Consider the following 17,952-nt stretch of genomic DNA (forward strand, 5'->3'; position numbering starts at 1 on the left):
ATGCCCTCCCATCAAGGAACATTGGAATAGAAGCTGAAACTGATGCAAATAGTTCAACTGTCATCCCAAGGAAGTGATTAGGTCCCATTCTAACCGTTAATCTAAATTAAATCTTTCTATAATGAATTAAGTCACCATCGCCACCCTCATAACTCTGACATGGGATTGTAAATGTGTCTTCTGTAGTGCGCATGATATATGATAATGACGGATGTGCGTCTGTGAATATATGTGTGTTTGTGTGTGTGTGTGTGGGGGGCGTGTGTGTGCAGCTGGGGGACTACATCTCCGACATCGCCAGTAACATGATGCTGGTGGAGGAGCATGTTTTGTGGATGGCCCAAACGGAGGCCCGAGCCTGCACGCGCATTGTGCAGTGTGTGGAGCGCATCGCCGACCAAGCCCTCAACACCGACACCCGGGCCATATCCAAGGTACTCGGTCACACCACACTACCTACAAGCACATCAGACACGGGTCATTTGCACAACTGGTCAAAGGTTGATTGTCCTATTTAAGTCATTGGAGATATGAGCTAAACACACAACATCGTTTTTTTGTTTTTTACTTTTAGCTTAGCATAATGAGTTACTTTTAGCCTGAAAGAGAGCCAACTTTCTCTTGCTTCGTCTTCCAACCACTTCCTATTCTGTCTCTCTCTCCCTCCCTCCACCTTGCTTTGGTCTCTATAGGTGTCTGCTAACATAGCCCTGGAGGCCTTCCTTATCAGGCCGTCTAACTTCCTGGGTCTGTCCTGCACGGCTGTCCAGCGCCCCCCCCGAGCCCCTCTCCCTCGGGGGGCGGTCCGGCACAGGGCTGGCGAGGACCCCGTCGGAGACGCCCTGCTAAACTTCAAATGTCACACGGTCAACAGCAGCACCGGTCCCCACGCCAACCCGCTGACAAAGGTACAGTAAAGGTTTAAACACCTCCGTGTGGGACATGATCTCACCGCCAGAGTGACAGTGGAAACGAAAGGGAACTTTTGGAGCTCTAGACCAAGCTTGATCTGTGCCAGGTAAAACTGGCCCTCTTCCTCTCTCTCTCCTGTTGGCGGGACAGCAGCTTGCTTAAGACCGAAGTCCTGTCCTGCAGACTGCTGTTTGGCTCCAGAGGACAGTTGGTCGCCTCTGGGTCGCTGGAGTCCATTAGTCTCCCAGATGTGACGTCCTGTTGTGGCGCGCTGGCACACCGTCCATCACCTGGCGATAGGATGGACTGCAGAGGGGGGTGGGTGCTATTTGGGAGTCAGTGAATGTAGGCCACTCCCCCGTGATGGATACGGCGGCCTTGTGTCCCTGTCACTTTAAATCAGGCCGCGCCTGGTCATGCCTCCGGTTCAGAGCTGTCTCCAAATGACAAACGTCACCTCAGTGGACACTCTTCAGCCTGCATATGCAGACAGGAGCAACACAGTCTGCTCCCCTGGCATTGAGCTGGCATTGTTCGGCGATATTTCAACAGTTACACCCTCCAGCTATTGTGCGGGGTGTGTCGGGTGCGTGTGCGCGTTTGTGTTTTTTTTCCCTTTTCCGTTTAAATGATGCATGCGTGTGTGTGTGTGTGCGTGCGCGTTTGTGAAAGAGACCAGGACCCTGTTGTTCCCACTCTATTGCTTTCGAGAGAGAAAGTACTTTCCTTCCTGTGTTCTCATCTACTGCAGCTACTTTTTGACAGACCTTTACGGGTGTAGAGAGAGAGATTTAGTTTTTTTGCGAGTAATTACTGTGAACCTGATGTACTTCTGCCCGATGCTAGTGAAGCAGCATGTTTGTGGGCCGGATGGAAGTGATGGAGAGGGACTGCACAACAACGCAGGGGCCACCGAGGGTTGGGATGAGGCCGCCGCCAGATCTTTCTCTCTCTCTCTATGATTCTCTCCCTTTCCCTTTCTCCCACCGCTTCTCTCTCTCTTTCTCCTAACTGGCGTTTCCTAAGCCCTGGCACTGTGGTCGTCCTCGCTCGGCGAGTATAAGCCTCCAACGTGGCAGCGCGTATGGGAAGGCCCCCCAATTACTGGCTGTCTGGCAAGGCCTCTCTCGTCTCCTCACCTCATCCCACCTAACCTCTCTTGCTGACAGTGGTGGTATAGGAATAGAATGCCCTCACACACAGAACTAACTAGGGACAACGTTTTCAGGTCGGCAATCGCAATTATTTGGGCTCTGGATGTTTTAAGAAACCGAATTTAGATCTAGAATATATAGACACATCGTAAAACAAACAAACATACAATTGCATACAACTTGTATGATACAAGCACTGACAGAAAGTCACAAACAAGAAAGTTATTTTCTGAGGCATATAACAAATGGCTGGGGCTTCAGTACTGCTTCTGGCTACACCACCTCCTGGTGGTGGGAGGGTGGATGTGGGGGTGATGAAGGACCTTGCTGACATCTTGCAGCACAAGGCCCACTGAAAGCAATTAAAAATCGAAGCCCCAGTTTACCTCCCTGGTTGTGTGTTTCTGTGTGGGGTTTTTGTGTGCACACAAACATCTTTCAAATAATCATGAAGCTACAAACACTCATTATACTCTCTGCCTACCCTCCTTCTCTGAAGAGACCAAGTCTGTGTTTATGTAAGACGGGGAAGACTTCTACAACATGTCCTTCCCTTCTCCCAGCTCCTTCTCTGGAGTCTGTCCCCTGGGTTAGAGCTGAGGAGCTGAAGCCCAGTGCTTCTACCTCGGCTGTTCTATAGTCGCTCTGTCTGATCTTTGTCTTTCTCTGGCACTAGCCCAGGTCTGTTTAGCACTGTGCCAGGTTAAACTGGACTAACACACACAGCATATGGTCCATGCTGGGCCCACGACACCCGCAGCCAAACAGTGGCATTACTTCAGTCTCTCCTCTTCACACACATACCACACAAACACAAACACAAGAACACCCACACACACACACAGGCAGGCAAGTGCTCGTGTGCACCCACGCACACTGGCGTCCGCTCACACACGGGTGTGCTCACACACACACACACGCACACACACGCACACACACACACACTGCATGTGCCAGACCTCAGACACCATATCCAACCACTCACTTTGGTTCTGAAATGTCTGGCTGCAGTAGCTAATTGGATTGGTTAAGTCTGAAATAGCAGGACTTTGGTTTGCAAGCTCCCTCAAAATAATTTCACTCAAAGGCCGCACACAACTCGCATATTCCCTCGAACAATACCGTGGTGCTTAGTTAGTTTTGCCACTCATCCTTCAAACAGCATGTCTAATAGCCGGATAGCAGGTGCATCACACTCTCTGCCAGCCATGGATAGATCCCTTAGACCTTCTGTGTACACACATACTATACAGAGTTGTCTCCATTCCACAGGCTGAGTCAGTGTCATCACTGATTGTCTCACGTGTACTGGGAACATGACTGTACTGGAGTGGACTGTAGGATCCCAAGGCTGAGGTGCATCTGATCATAGCAGTATGATTTTAAGAGCTTTGAAACATTCAAAACTGCCTACGCTCCTGAAATAATGCCGTTCTTAATGCGGAATTCGATTCAAAATTGAGGTGTTATAAGTCGATCAGAAACCAAAAAGTGAAGACTGCACGATTCTGGTTCATGTGATGCTGTTTGCTAAGAACTTAATTCCCAGCTAGCACCTCTCCGTCCCAGCCTCCCCGGTGGTGCCAGACCTCTCTTCCTGGTCCTGCACGAGTGTGGAGCGGTTCTGAATGATGCTGGATGTCCAGTGCTGGGCCCTGCAGGTGTAGGGATTTGGTGCTGCCACCACAACAGCAGCACACTCCCCGGTCCCAGACACCAACGCTGTGCCACCCAGACAAATCAAAACATGACCCACTTTTCCCGTGTTCTATAGCAGAAATAAAAAATAAAATCGACCTATTCTCTTGCGTATGGCTACGAAAATAGCTGGATGTTGTTTCGTTACGTGAGCACTTAAGGACTACATACCGACACCTATGTTGTTTGTCGAGGCCAGTGAAAGTATTAACCAAGCCACTGCAATGGGTACCTGTGAAGGCCTGTTTGCAAAGCATGTTGACCTGTGTCTGCTGAGAGAGAGACAGGGGAAGTCATGTACATTCACAACACAGGACGCGGATGTCATCCGTCTGGATCCAGGGTGTGTTTTATGTGTAGATGTGTGTGCGCTTGCTGTCTCGTCCTGTGTCCAGCACAACATATACAATCGTTTTCTCTCCCGCCAGAAAAGCATCCGCTTCCTAGTGTTGCTATTTAGAACACAGGCCAGTGATGCTGCAGTGAGAGGGCCTGAATGCTAAACACATTTCAGAGCACTGAGAGAGAGAGGAGGGGGTGAGAGGGAGAGGGGGAGAAAGGGAGCAGATGGAATTCAGAAAGAATGAAAAAAGGTTGGAAGGACAGGAGAAAGCGACAGATTAAAAAAAAAAAAAAAAAAGGTGAGGGGGATTTATAGGCAGACGGAGAGATGGTGCGAGAGAGTGAGAGACAGAGAGAGATTAACAGGAAAGGGGGAGGGGGGTGGAGATTGAGGAAGTAGAGGAGCTCTATAGATGGATAGAAATCTGGGGCCTTGGGGAGATCCGTCCGTTTCCGCCGAATGAAGGACAGCGGAAATGTGCTTTCCTCTGTGTCGGAAGGACGAGGGGGAAACATGGACGTAGGAGAGGATGGCAGAGCATCTAGGGCAGAGTATTGTCCAGGGTGGAGTGACCAAGTTGTCCCTCTATCACATTCTGGAGTACCTGAGAGGGGGGCACCCTGGCCCCCAGGGGAGCACTTGCCCTTTTTGGATTCTGGATTTTTCCACGATTCTCTATCTAACCCATCCCACCCCTTCCCTGATGGAGGCAGGGGGGTGGATGTCATGGCTGACATGTTGCTGATTCACGGTCAGATCTGTCACAGAGGCAGATGTTGTTGATGCCCTTGGCTGGCAGTCAGTCACAAAAGGTCGACTTTGGTGACACACACTCCTTGAACGTTGATCTCGTAGGAGGCTGTGTAAAGACGCGTGCAGACCCTGCGCCGTGCGCTCAAATCACCTCAGTCATGAGCTGCTGTCCACGTCTGGGACTGAAAATGATCTAAAGACGTTTGTCACATTCCCGCCTTTTGTGGCACATTTCACCCTTGACCTCAGTAATGGAGAAGTATAAAGTAGTTGACCCACGGCACTTTTCTATGTGGCAGAGGCTAATGTAACCTTCTACCTTCCCTCCTTCCAAAGTCTTTATCTCTTTTCCTCCCTCCGTCTTTCTCTCCGCCTGCCTGTCCTATCTCTCGTTTTCTCTCCTATAAATGGCTAAAAGCACCATTTTGGGCCAGTTCGCTGGGGCTCTGTCCCTGGTGCTAGTTTATCTGCTCTGTCCTGCTTTATCTACCACCAATTGCTACTGGCCTACAAATCACAGCTCTCTCTCTCTCTGTCTCTCTCTCTCTCTCTATCTCTATCTCTATCTCTGTTTATGTCTTTGTTCTCTCTCTCTCTCTCTCTCTCTCTCTCTCTCTCTCTCTCTCTCTCTCTCTCTCTCTCTCTCTCTCTCTCTCTCTCTCTCTCTCTCTCTCTCTCTCTCTCTCTCTCTCTCTCTCTCTCTCTCTCCCTTCCTCTCCTCTCTCCACCCTCTGTCCTTGCAGCCGTCTTCAAGCTGGGGAACAGTTGGAGTGGCTGTCTCAGTCTGTCTCTTTTTTCTTTTCCTAGTTTCACCTCCCACCCCCCCCCCCCCCACCCCCACACCCCCTTTTCTGCTTCTGTTTATGCTCTGCAAGCCGCCTCATGCATTCCTTCTCTGGCTATGTGGGGTAATTAAAGTGAAATTAACAAAGAATTAAGTTCTAAAAGAACAGGCTGTTGTGGGTCATTGGGAGTAGCGCAAACATGCGGCACAGCCACACACGTGAAGGGACACACACACACACACACACACACAAGTGCAGCAACAAACGATCACAACACCACATGTACCGTACGCAGGGACACACACTTCTGCGCACGCAAATGATGAAACACTCACACACACACACGTTCACTCATTTCTCCCATCCATTGTGGCTATTTAATGTTACCACGGCAGTCTCTTGATATTTCCTTTCTCTTTTCCCAGCGTTGTTTCTCTATTTTCTCACTCTCTACATCTACCTCGGTCTCTCTCTCTTTCACACACACACACACACACACACTCTCAGTTTCTCTCTCATCAAATCCATCTATCTACCTAAGTAGTGCTCCAGGCTGCGGAGGAGCAGTCTTTTCTAATACCCAGAACCAGGAGAAGGAGGACATTTTCTAATTGCTCTGCGGTGTGTGTTTGCATGGGCGCCATCTGCGAGCGTCTGCCTTTCCCTCAATTAAAATTCTTAGATTAACGAGATTGAAATGTTACTATACTGGCAGTGTGTGTGTATGTGTGTGCGTGGAGTGTGTACAAGGCTGTGGAGTTGGTGTGTGTGTATGTGTGTGTGTGTGTGTGCGTGTGTGTGCGTGCGTGTGGAGTGTGTACAAGGCTGTGGAGTTGGTGTGTGTGTGTGTGTGTGTGTGTGGAGTGTGTACGAGGCTGTGGAGTTGGTAATTACAGTAACACCTCGTTGCGTTCTCAGTGCCTGTTTAAGGAGGGTGTGGAAAGGGTGTTCTATTCTTCTCACTGATTATCCCCATACGTATCTCTTCCTGAAATAACACTGCTGCTGCTTTTAATGCAGCCACTAAAAGTCTCTCTCTGTCGATATTGAGGATTAACTAAAACAATATTGTTTTCTCCTTGCAAGTGTTTTTGTTGTGCCGATCTCTCCCACTCTTCAACACTGGCATGTATATGCACACATGTCCATGTAGGCAAATACATGCAGTACAGACATGAGGGCCTTTGTCATTTTGAGGACATTGGGAAGCTTTGCTAATCTCTATATTGTGTCACCATTGCACATATTTAGGCCATACAGGCTTTACATGAAACATAATGTGTGAAGTACGGCATATCATACACACACTCACAGACACACACACACACACACATACCAGCAGTATTCTGCAGCATTACAACAGAAATCTCCCAACTCCATTGTTGCTTCTCATTATAATTTAAACACTACTCTGCCCACCCATTCCCATCTCTCCACCCACTCTCTCTCTCTCTTTACTCCAAATATCTCCCAACTACCCACTCAGACCTACACACTATCTGTGATCACCACAGAGCTTGATGGAAGGTCCACAGTGCCTCCCGCCCTTGCAAACAGACATTTCGCCTGGGCCCATTGCCTTTTTGTCAATATTACTATCCTCCATATTGCCATCGCCTCCCTGTCTGTTCTAATGGTCAGCCGTGTTGAGTGTAATAGCCACCTGCTGTACGCAGAGCAGCGGAGGACTGCAGTAATTACAGCGTGCAGGCTGATCCTCCTGCTCAGGACCAGAATGTTAATGTCTTATCAGGGCCGGAGCAGGGGAGAGCACAGCGTAGAGGAGATTCCTCTCCCTACGGTGGGAAAGGGAGGTGAGGTAGAGGGGTGGGTGTTGACCGAATAGGGTGTACACACACACACACACGCGCACACAAGCCAAACGACATAGGTTTGACAGAGCGGAAGAAAGGAGAGTGGGGCCCTTTAATGAAATGATTCCTTTTCCCGTATAAGCTTGTTCTCCCAGACCATCCCTCTCACATACCCACTGGAGTGTGGCACCCTCTCTGCTGCTCCGAGCCAGTCTGGCACCGGGGCTTTCTCTGAGGTGTGCGAGCATCCCCACCCACCCTAATTCATCCTGCTCTACTCCACCCCCTCAGGCTGGCACACCTGACTGGAATGCCAAAGTTTACGGAGCATTTGTATTCATAAGCCAACAAGGCCCCTTGCTGGAGCTTTCTCCCTCATAGCTGCAGTTCAAGGAACACCGGGCTGGATTCCATGTTTCTGAGGTGATTTCCTTTAGAAGATAAAGCGACCTGCATCCCACAGGGTTGCTACATAGACTGGGCGGTTATGCCTTCTTGTATGTGCACCGTGTTTTGATTCAGACCTTCTCCGAGAGCCTAGAGAAAGAGTTAGAGAGTGTCAGAGAGAGAGTGTCAGAGAGAGAGTGTCAGAGAGAGAGACAGAGAGAGAGAGAGAGACAGAGAGAGACAGAGAGAGACAGAGAGACAGAGAGAGACAGAGAAAGACAGAGAGAGAGAGAGAGAGAGACAGAGAGAGAGAGAGACCGAGGTGTGATTGCTGCTACAGTGTGGACAGTAGGGCTTTGATAATTCATGAGAGGCTGATAAGGGGATAAAAACTGTTCTCAACTGATGGAGGGAAACCAGGTGGCGGAGAAAAAGTGAGGGAAGAGATTCAGAGGGAGAGAGATAGAGATGGTGCCGGTGACAGAAAGCTGGCTTTGAGTAAACATTGTTTGCTCACAACAACAAAAGAGCATGCACTCATATGATTGTTAGTTTATTGACCAGGTAACTATAGCACCGCGGAGACGCACCGAATGATACTTTGCAGGTGTGACACAAGGGCCCAGGGAAATAGTCAGGTGGCTGAGCGGTGAGGGAATCGGGCTAGTAATCCGAAGGTTGCCAGTTCGATTCCCGGTCATGCCAACTGATGTTGTGTCCTTGGGCAAGGCACTTCACCCTACTTGCCTCGGGGGAATGTCCCTGTACTTACTGTAAGTCGCTCTGGATAAGATAAATGACTAAATGTAAATGTAAATAGCTACGCGCATCCACCTCTGAACGCCATTGAAAAGTGCATCTTCCTGTAGAGGGTATAGGGAGACGGAGGAGAAGAGAGAATGAGAGCCAGCACACATGGGAGAGGGGATAGGGTCCTGGAAAGGGGGGAGGGACAGAGGGAAAGAGAGATCGAGTGAGGATGATGAAGGAAGCCAAGGAGGAACACAGAAGAGAAAGAAACGGTGAACCAGATGGAAAGACGTCAGAAATGGTGCAAGTTTGACATCCATCGTTTCATAAATCCTATTCCTGTGTTTGTTTGGAGCACGGCAGACTTTACTTTGCGGCCCCTTATGGCGCCTCCCTGGCAGTGCCTTGCTGCTTCTGTGTGTGTGTGTGTGTGTGTGTGTGTGTGTGTGTGTGTGTGTGTGTGTGTGTGTGTGTGGGAGTACGGTCATTAAAGCGATGTGATTTTATCTCCTCTCGTCTCGGTCTGCTGTCCGTCTGCAGGCTGGACTAGGGACGGCGCTGGACTCCCAGCGCTTGGCTAATCCCAGCGGCTTAGAGCAGACGCGAGGAACAGTCCTTGTCTGATGATTGGTACATTGTTTCAAGGCACTTGGGCTCTCCGTCCTCCTGGCGTAGACTAAAGGAGAATAGGAGAGAGGAAGGGGAGGGGAGAAGGGAGGGGAGATAAAAAGGAGAGAGAGAGAAAGAGAGAGAGAGAGAGAGAGAGGTAAAAATGGTTACAGATAGGTTTGGAGAAAGAGAATGAGGAGAGAGAGAGTGAAGGGGAGTCATAGGGAACAATAATAGACTGAGGGAGCAGGATGAAAAGACAAGTGGCTGCTCTCCCAGATGACAAACTGTTCTATATGCTTGTGCTTATGGCTGCATTTTAGAGGACACTTGAATAGATCTGGGTGATTACTGATTACCCTAGGTGGGATGGAGCCATGGAAATGCAAACAGTGTGTATTTCATCCCACATCCCCCGACTATCCTGTCTGTCTCACAGCTAGCTGGAACACAGTAGAAATGGGACTGGGTATTACTTGAATACCCCGTAAGGGTGCAGCACCAGTCAGTCCATGATTTCATCCATTTTCCATTTATGAATGTTCTTGCTGTATGTCATGTGTGTTGTAGATTCACCACAACAGGACAAACGGTCAATGTGGTTTACCCCAGGTCCTTTATGAATGTATTTGACAAACGGATAGATTGTGCTCCATTTGTGGCAGGGATATCCCTATTCTCTTAGCCTTCCTGCCATGTCCTGTCCCATCATATTACAGGCTGCCTGATTCCACGGCCAATAGGGAGTGACAGTCTGAGATGAATGTAGAGGATATTCTGTCTGGGCTGAGTTTTAATAGATTGCATTTTATGGTGATGAGGCTCCCCCCTGTCATTCAGAGAGCAGTAATGCCTTGCGTACATACACATTCACATGCTCACACGCACAATTTCTCTATTACATTCATAGATATGAAGGCTTGCCTGTTACAGTAAACGTCTAACTTTCAGTGTCAGATTTCACTCAAAGTGTCTTTGATCAGTGCTTTTTGTCTGTGTTGACATGCAGTACGAGTCAGTGGAAATGTTAACGATAGAATAATTGCCAAGATTGAATAAGGTGTTTGTCTGATTCGCCCTTGTCTTTTCACTCTATTCTTATTGAGCTGCTCCTGAAGCGACAAGGTTGTTAGCGGCTAATGGTGGCAACGCAACAAAGGCCGCAAATTAGGTTTGGCGGCCGACGGGCGCTTTAATGGTTCAATAAAAATCAGTTTTACCCACCGCTAGCCGCCGCCCAGCCAGACACCAGGCGTCTTCCCTGCTCTCTCCACCAGTCTTCTTTCCATCAGACATCTGGGCAAGTGCACTCCAATCACACCCTCCGTACGGACCAGAGATTTTTATAGCACGCCATGTCCGCTCTCAAGATGGCTTTTCAATTAAGTCAATTGGCTCCCAATGATGTGGGTTTAACTTGCTGAGCATTGATTGAGCCAGCTCAGGCCCAGCCCCCTCCTTTCTCTTTGCCAGACAGTCAGCCAACCAGCCAGACAGCTAGTGTTTCAAGGTAGACTTGTTTTGATATAGGAGAAAGAATCAAATCAAATCCCAATTGGCAGGTCTTTGAGGCCTGATATCCATGCTCCCGTGGTGAATCGTTTTATTCCAGTCCTGTGAGTGAACCACTTGTTTATACCGCAGACAACATTGATGTTAGATGTGATCCAATTTCTTTTTTTTCATATTGGTAGCCTGGAACAGAAGTGTAAATGTGTGTTGAGAATCGTACACACTTTTCTCAAGGTCAAGTACTAAGGAATACAGTTTTTTAACAGAATCTGTTATAACAGAATAGTTTTTTTCACACAAATCTATGCCAACTGCAATACTGTAGCTAAGTAACTGATTCATTGTCTTAAAACAGGAAATAAGAATCCGTCTTCAGTCATTCATTCAAGCCTCTTTACCTCCTGGTGATGTTGGTTGCCTCAGGTAATGACCAGTAATAATTTATTCATTAAAATCCATTATCTGATTAATTCCAACTAATCAGACGGTTCTGTTTCAGTAAACCCAGTCAGAGGCTAACAGAGACTCACCTGACCGCGTTTCATCTCCTCACTCCCGCTGCGGAAAGAGTGAGAGAGAGAGACAACGGCAAATCTGGGTTTTGGGTGAAGAAGAGCGTTGATTAAGGTTTTATGTGAGAACAGGGGCTGGGAGAGAGGCTGTGTACCAGGGGAAGCTAAACCAAACAAGCCTGGCTCCCCTGAGCTAATGAATAATGTATCGCAGGAAAGCAGTGCATTCTGTTAGCGCCGCCACAACAGTAAACTGCCAGTTAACACTGAGAAGCTGTAAAAGGGGAGTTATGGAGGTGTTTCCCAGCGAGACCTGGCTCAGGTCAAGGACTTTCTTCCTGTCGTGTTCTACAGGCTTGGACTGGAACCACCCTTGCTATTTTGAAGTTAATCAAAGATGTATTATCTGGTTTATGGACCCAGATACAGTTATATACAGTACAAACAGACAGCTGTAGAAGGCTGTCAATGTACAGTTCATGGAGTCTGGCCTGTCAATCCTTTCTGTAGTTCTCTTAGCAGATATTTGTAAAGCTGTCCTCCAAGAATGTTCTTTAATTGTTCTATCTTTAGCTTAATGGCCTGTTTCATTCAGTCCCATAGCTTCCCATGGTTCTCTAATTCATGACCTATTCTGCTTTGAGTGAGGCTCCAGCAGAGTATTTGCCTGCTTCCGGGCATGGGGAATTGTGGACATGGTTAGCAACAGGCGGTGTGTTTGCCGAGTTTTGAAAGTGTTAGCCCATTTGTAGGGCTGTAACTAGGGAGGGTGCTTCAGCTAGCAGCATGGGTTCTGATGCTGTGGAAACGCCTCACCACCAACCCCAGCTTCCCAGCGACCTCGCCGGAGCCTCCTCAGGGTCAAACACACTCTGGAGAAGATTAATGAGTCCTCATGAAACCAGCGTTTACCTGCAGTAGCCAACAAGCCGACCGAGCGCAGTGTCTCCGTTTCATCATCCTGTGAGGTCGACCTACTCTATTTGTGTGGAAGGACAGGATCACGCTACAGTATGATGGTATCTCTGCACCCACGCCGTTAGCGTGTCATTTTGGTCTGTTGCATAAGGCCTAGGCAATAGCCAATTGCAACCAGTAGTCAGTAGGTGAAGAGAGACATTTTAACTGTCCGTTTGCCTCAATTGGACACAGTCAGCCTCCTCTTCTCGGGGGACATTGATTGACATGGTGTGTTTACAGACACCGGGGTGTGTAACAACACTTATCAGGGTCTCACAGCCCCAGGAGTATACTTGGCTCAGCTCACCGGCTCACACACACACACACACACACACACACACAGCCTTTCAATGTTAATGAAACGGGATACTTACAGTGGTGAAGGGGAGGTTGGGGGAGGGGGGGGGGGGTCATTACACTTGTGTGTGTGTCTCTCTCTCTCTCTCTGTCTCTCTCTCTGTCTTGCTCTTTATTCAAATGAAGAGCTAGGCCCTGGGGAAATGTAAAGGTTGGTGGTGGTGTGTCTGTGTGTTTATTTGTGTGTGTATGCAGGTGTATGTTGTTAGCAGGGGGTTGGTCTCACAGCCCTCTCTAAAACAGGCCACAGAGGCAGGGCTGCATAGGGAAGGTCATTTAGATAAGGGGGAATGATGTTCGGCCTGGAAGATAGGGAGGCACCGCAATTGCCACCACACCCATAAAAGTATCTTTAAATATCTGCCTGCCACAGGCCCACTAACAATGGAGGAGGGGTGTGCATGTGGGGACTCCTCCCCAAACCCTCCCCCACCCCCCGTGCACATACACATGGACACACTAAAACACCTGCCAATGAAAGCTATCCTAGCTCAAATGTGCCCACCGTTCATGTATGGCCCAGTGCGTTGTAGGGAGGCACTGACACAATATGCGTCTCAGTTTGTCAAAAAACAGTGCAGGGGCATAATTGCACACACATCCACACATACATCCATGTTGTTCATCGATACACAAATCCACAGCACAGTAAGACACACACATTTACATTTACCCCTGACTGAGTCTCACACCTTAATTCTGGATCCAAGGGGAAGAGGTGCCTGGAGCGGTTTACTGGGTGAAATTTACATTTATACTGACATGGAAAAGCAGGTCTATCCCTGGAGCGTAACACAAACCAGACCGGCAGTAGCATCTCTCTCTCTTTCTCTCTCCCACTCCACCCCCCTCTCTATCTCTATGTCTCCGACCCCCCCTTTTTCTCTCACCCCCCCCCCCCCTCTCTCTCTCTCTCTCTCTCTCTCTCTCTCTCTGTGTCGATTTCTCTTCCTATCTCTCTCTCCAACCAGGATTTTTCATGAAGAAATCAGTTCCTAGGAGGCTGCAGTTTTGCAGCTGACTTTATTTGCCTTTGAGCTGCTTGTTTGAGGAGGCCTCAGTGAATCGTTTCTCCGCTTCCTCTTCCTCTCACGCGTACTCTCTCTTTCTGTCTCTCGCTCACATGCGTGTATTTGACCCTCTTCCCTTTTCCCAGCTCAAAACAAAAAACTCTGACGAGAAGAATGTCAATAGAACATACCCGTAAATATTCTTCAGCCAAACTGCTTCTGAGGCATTTTCCTGATGACAAATTCGGCATTCTAATATTAATGGGTACAAAATGAGAAATGTGCCCATCGTAGTGTGCACACAAAGTATTCCCTGTTTAAGATGAATCTATTCCACTAGCACCTCATTTGTTTTTGTCTGCGCTCACATGCTCAGCGAGAATGGCACATAGCATGAACTGGCATCTGATAATTCACTTATATATTAAAACATTCTTCTGGGGAATGCCGTATTTTTCAGCCAGCTATGCTGAAGAGGGAAGGATGGGTAAGGGGGGGGGGCCTCCCAAGAAGACCAACATCGTATGCTAATAGCAGAGTTGGTAATGAGTTGTAATGGTGCCCATTTTCTCCACAATAATTAATGAGAACGAAGGGAGTGTACGTGACATCCATTCTGAGGGGCACGGTGTGGAACGTCCCCAATGCCAAGTGTTCCGGAACAAACCGGATGAACCCCTTATGCGAAGACTCCCTCGGGCCCTTTGGTCAGGTTGGTTGAGTTGGGCTGCCATTATTCCACTTACAGGCAATGTGGTGGCTGTACATGCATGATACATATACAAGACCAAGCTGCAGCTGGGTGTCATGAACAAGGACAGGGCGTCAGGTGGCTGAGCGGTGAGGGAATCGGGCTAGTAATCCGAAGGTTGCCAGTTCGATTCCCGGTCATGCGTCTGACGCTGTGTCTTTGGGCAAGACACTTCACCCTACTTGCCTCGGGGGAATGTCCCTGTACTTATTGTAAATCGCTCTGGATAAGAGCGTCTGCTAAATTACTAAATGTAAATGTAAATGTAAGGACATGGAGGAGCCTTTTCGACTTCCTGTGGCGGAGGCGTTCTAGGAGGCGTTCGAGGCCTGGCTCCTTAATCTGGTGAGAAGGACAACCTGGGCTCCCAGAAGAGTGACAGCGGGAGGTCATGGGGAACACAGACACCGAGCCAGATAGTGTCTCTCTCCAGATGAAGGGGACAGCAGCTGAGAGCGTAGAGATGCCAGCTGGTATAAATCACTCCGCGGGCTAGACGCACACATATTGGCTAGACGGACGCACACCCGCTCACATGTGTGATAGTAATCTGACCCCTGCTGAAACACGCGGGCATTTAAACAGCACGGTGACTAGATAAGAGAGGTGGGAGTCAAGGAGGAGGGCCTTTATGTTGCAATCTCTCTTCACTGACTCCCACTGCTTGTAGTCAAGTGGAGAATGGGACATGAGGAGATTCAAGGCTCGGAGATTCGGCATTCATGTTAATAGCTACTACACTATGGCAGATGCTTTGGAGTGGCACAATACAAGGACGAGGCCAACGTGTGTGTGTGCGTGCGTGTGTTTGAGCATGTGCACATACTGCATGTTTGTTTGGGAATACGCCAGTGGACGGTCACAGCACCCACAGGAAGTGGTGTCAGGGAGCTGAATCATTGAGTACATGCTCCAACAAGTACAAGCACAAAAAATCAATCTACAAGAGAGTCAATCACAGCCCACCCAGGCCGACTCCTTTATGCTTCCCTAGACAGTCTCGTAGTCCTCCTCTATCACAGCATTCTGTATACTGTACCAAACGTAACAGACGGTAAAAGAGACATGGTCAGACGCTTGTTTCGCGTTCGTTCGACGCACACGATCCCATTCTAATTGGCGCGACAAACAAATCTAGACGTCACTTATCGCCTCGCCGTTGGGTCAGCAGACCTGCTAATGCATCCCTGTTGGTTCTTCAAGCCTGGCTCTCCGCCAAACCCTTTGGCGGCTCGGAGGGTGCCCGTTCGGCCCGCTCCTGAGGCTGTGTACCGGAGATGAACCTGTGCCAGGCGAAGGTGCCGGAGGAGGCGCGGTGACAGGAGCTGGCCCAGATTAGGGCTGTCACGTCAGCGCTCTCCGGCCAGAGCGGAGATGTCTCCCTCTCGGTTTTTCTGGCTGTGCTGTGAGCGTCGTCATCACTAGACTACTCTGGAGTCTATCACATCCTCTTCATCAGGTCAACAGCATTAGTGATATTGTCATCATCATTGTAATGATCATCATTAGAAACACATCTTCTCTTGAGGCAGAATATGGCTCTCTTTTTTCTGCTAATTTACCTAGTAGAGACCACATTTTATTCCCATTCTCAATAAGTAAAATCCATGGTATCTGGCCTTGGTCTGACCTATTCTACCAGGAGGTAGTCACGCATGGGCTGCTCATTGATCACGCTGAGAAGGGGGTTGGGGACAGGGAAGAGGCTGAACGATCAGGGCCATGGTAATGCTTCAGGAGATCGATTAAAGGGATATGCGTTTGTGCCACAGGAGCACGACCATAAATCCTGGATCGCAGCCCGGTCCTTGCTCTCTCTGGCAGCCAGAAAAGTGGCGTCCTGCAGACGGCAGGCAGGCCCCAGGCAATGCTCAGCAGCATGCTGAACAGATTCCCCAGGGGGTGCACACCCCCGGTGGCTCAGCGGGTAGAGAGTACCACATAGGCTAAGCCTGACCGCATGGTCCCGGGTTCAATTTTGGCCCGAGCCATTCCCTGCATGTCATCCCCTCTCTCTCTCTCTCTCTCTCTCTCTCTCTCTCTCTCTCTCTCTCTCTCTCTCTCTCTCTCTCTCTCTCTCTCTCTCTCTCTCTCTCTCTCTCTCTCTGTCTCTCTCTTTCCTGTCTCTCTGTTTCTGTCTGTGTTCAAAATAAACAAAGACCAAAATATACCTCAAACAGCTGCCCAGGGAGACACGGGGGCAGTGGAGCACGCTAAACACCATGTGACTCAGTGTGGGTCAACTAGTCTGAAATGATTGTTTTGGCATGTGGGTAGAAACATTCATGGAAAAGGTAAAATTGTCATGTGACACCTATTCTTATGACACGTGTTTAGGGAAAGCCACCTCATGGACATGATCTGTGCTGTGGGATGTATTTGGAAGAATGTCTATTTGTAGTTACGTAACAGCATTATTTTTGCCCAAGCATGCACACACACACATGCACTTTATGTGGGAACTTATGATGGACGGTTCCATGGCCTGGGAGTGAGTTTGTCATTGTTGCCAGTGAGTTCATCATCAGACAGAGTGATAAAGATTGCCACAAAGCCATTACAGTTTTATTTGGTGCAGCCAAGGATTAGTGGGAAGGAATTAATATGGTTAGAGGCTGCCATAAATATAAAGCATTTTTCTCTCCCTCAGAGTCTATTCCTCAGTAAAATTAATCTTGGTAAAACGGCTGAGGTTTATGAACATGAAATAAATACTAATTTGAACTGTAAACACTGTCAGACACAACAGTCTCTAATGTTTGATCGTTTTTATGTTGCACGCCAGATATAACACGCTGGACATGACCATGGGTCGTCCACATTCACTTTTTGGCTCTATCCACAAATAATGATGACTTGTGACAGAATGTGTGTATCTCCCTGCATGTGTGTATGTGTGCATGCGTGCAGGCCTGTGTATGCATATGTATGTGTGTGAGTGTGTGAGTGTGTGTGTGTGTGTGCGTGTGCGTGTGTGTGTGTGTGTGTGTAGGCATGTGTAAATACGTGTAGGCATGTGTATGCCCGTGTGTGTGTGTGTGTGACTGACACATGTGGGTTCATTCCTGCCCGAGGCTGACTACTGCGAGGGTTCAGCTGGAATCAATCAGCTTGTCGCATCATCAAACACAGTGATGAAATCGCAGGACCCCCGTGATGGAGTTTAGATGTGCGCAGAGGTGATTCATCTCACAAGATCTGTTTCGCAGCCTCATTGTGATTAGGCTTTGCCATGCAGACAGCCATATCCCCCTGCCTCTTTGACATCTCATTTATTTACATGTGTTAGGCGTTTGGAGGTGAACGATTGATGACATGTTCTCCTATTCAGTCATGGCATCAGAAAATCCTTCCCTGTGCCATCTAGTCAGCTGTAGTACACTGACATTAACTAACACAACCAGGACACTGGCACACGATTAGCAAAGCCACCCCAAACCACCTTAGCTTTGGCTCCGAAGGTTCTTGCTATGACTTCAGATGATGGCCCTTGTGCAGATCTATAGGCAGCCCTGTGAAGCAGACCATCATTTGGCTGATGAATCGACAAACCTTCGGAACTCTCACACTTGAATATTCATATCTCGCCACTTTGATGTAAAGGCACTTTGTCGGCCAGGAGGCCGCTGCCTAATACCCCCCCCC

General features: G+C 48.6%; 1 protein-coding gene across 1 annotated transcript in view; it reads left to right on the forward strand.

Moving 5' to 3' along the window:
• LOC136943206 (adhesion G protein-coupled receptor A3) overlaps nt 1–17,952 on the forward strand; it is an 80,345-nt gene that overhangs the window by 31,187 nt on the left and 31,206 nt on the right. Inside the window, 2 exon segments of the mRNA XM_067236454.1 lie at nt 273–434; nt 693–908. Of these exon segments, the coding sequence (XP_067092555.1) occupies nt 273–434; nt 693–908 (378 nt within the window).

The sequence above is a fragment of the Osmerus mordax genome, chromosome 5, assembly GCF_038355195.1.
Source record: "Osmerus mordax isolate fOsmMor3 chromosome 5, fOsmMor3.pri, whole genome shotgun sequence".
In the NCBI taxonomy this organism is placed as follows: Eukaryota; Metazoa; Chordata; class Actinopteri; order Osmeriformes; family Osmeridae; genus Osmerus; species Osmerus mordax.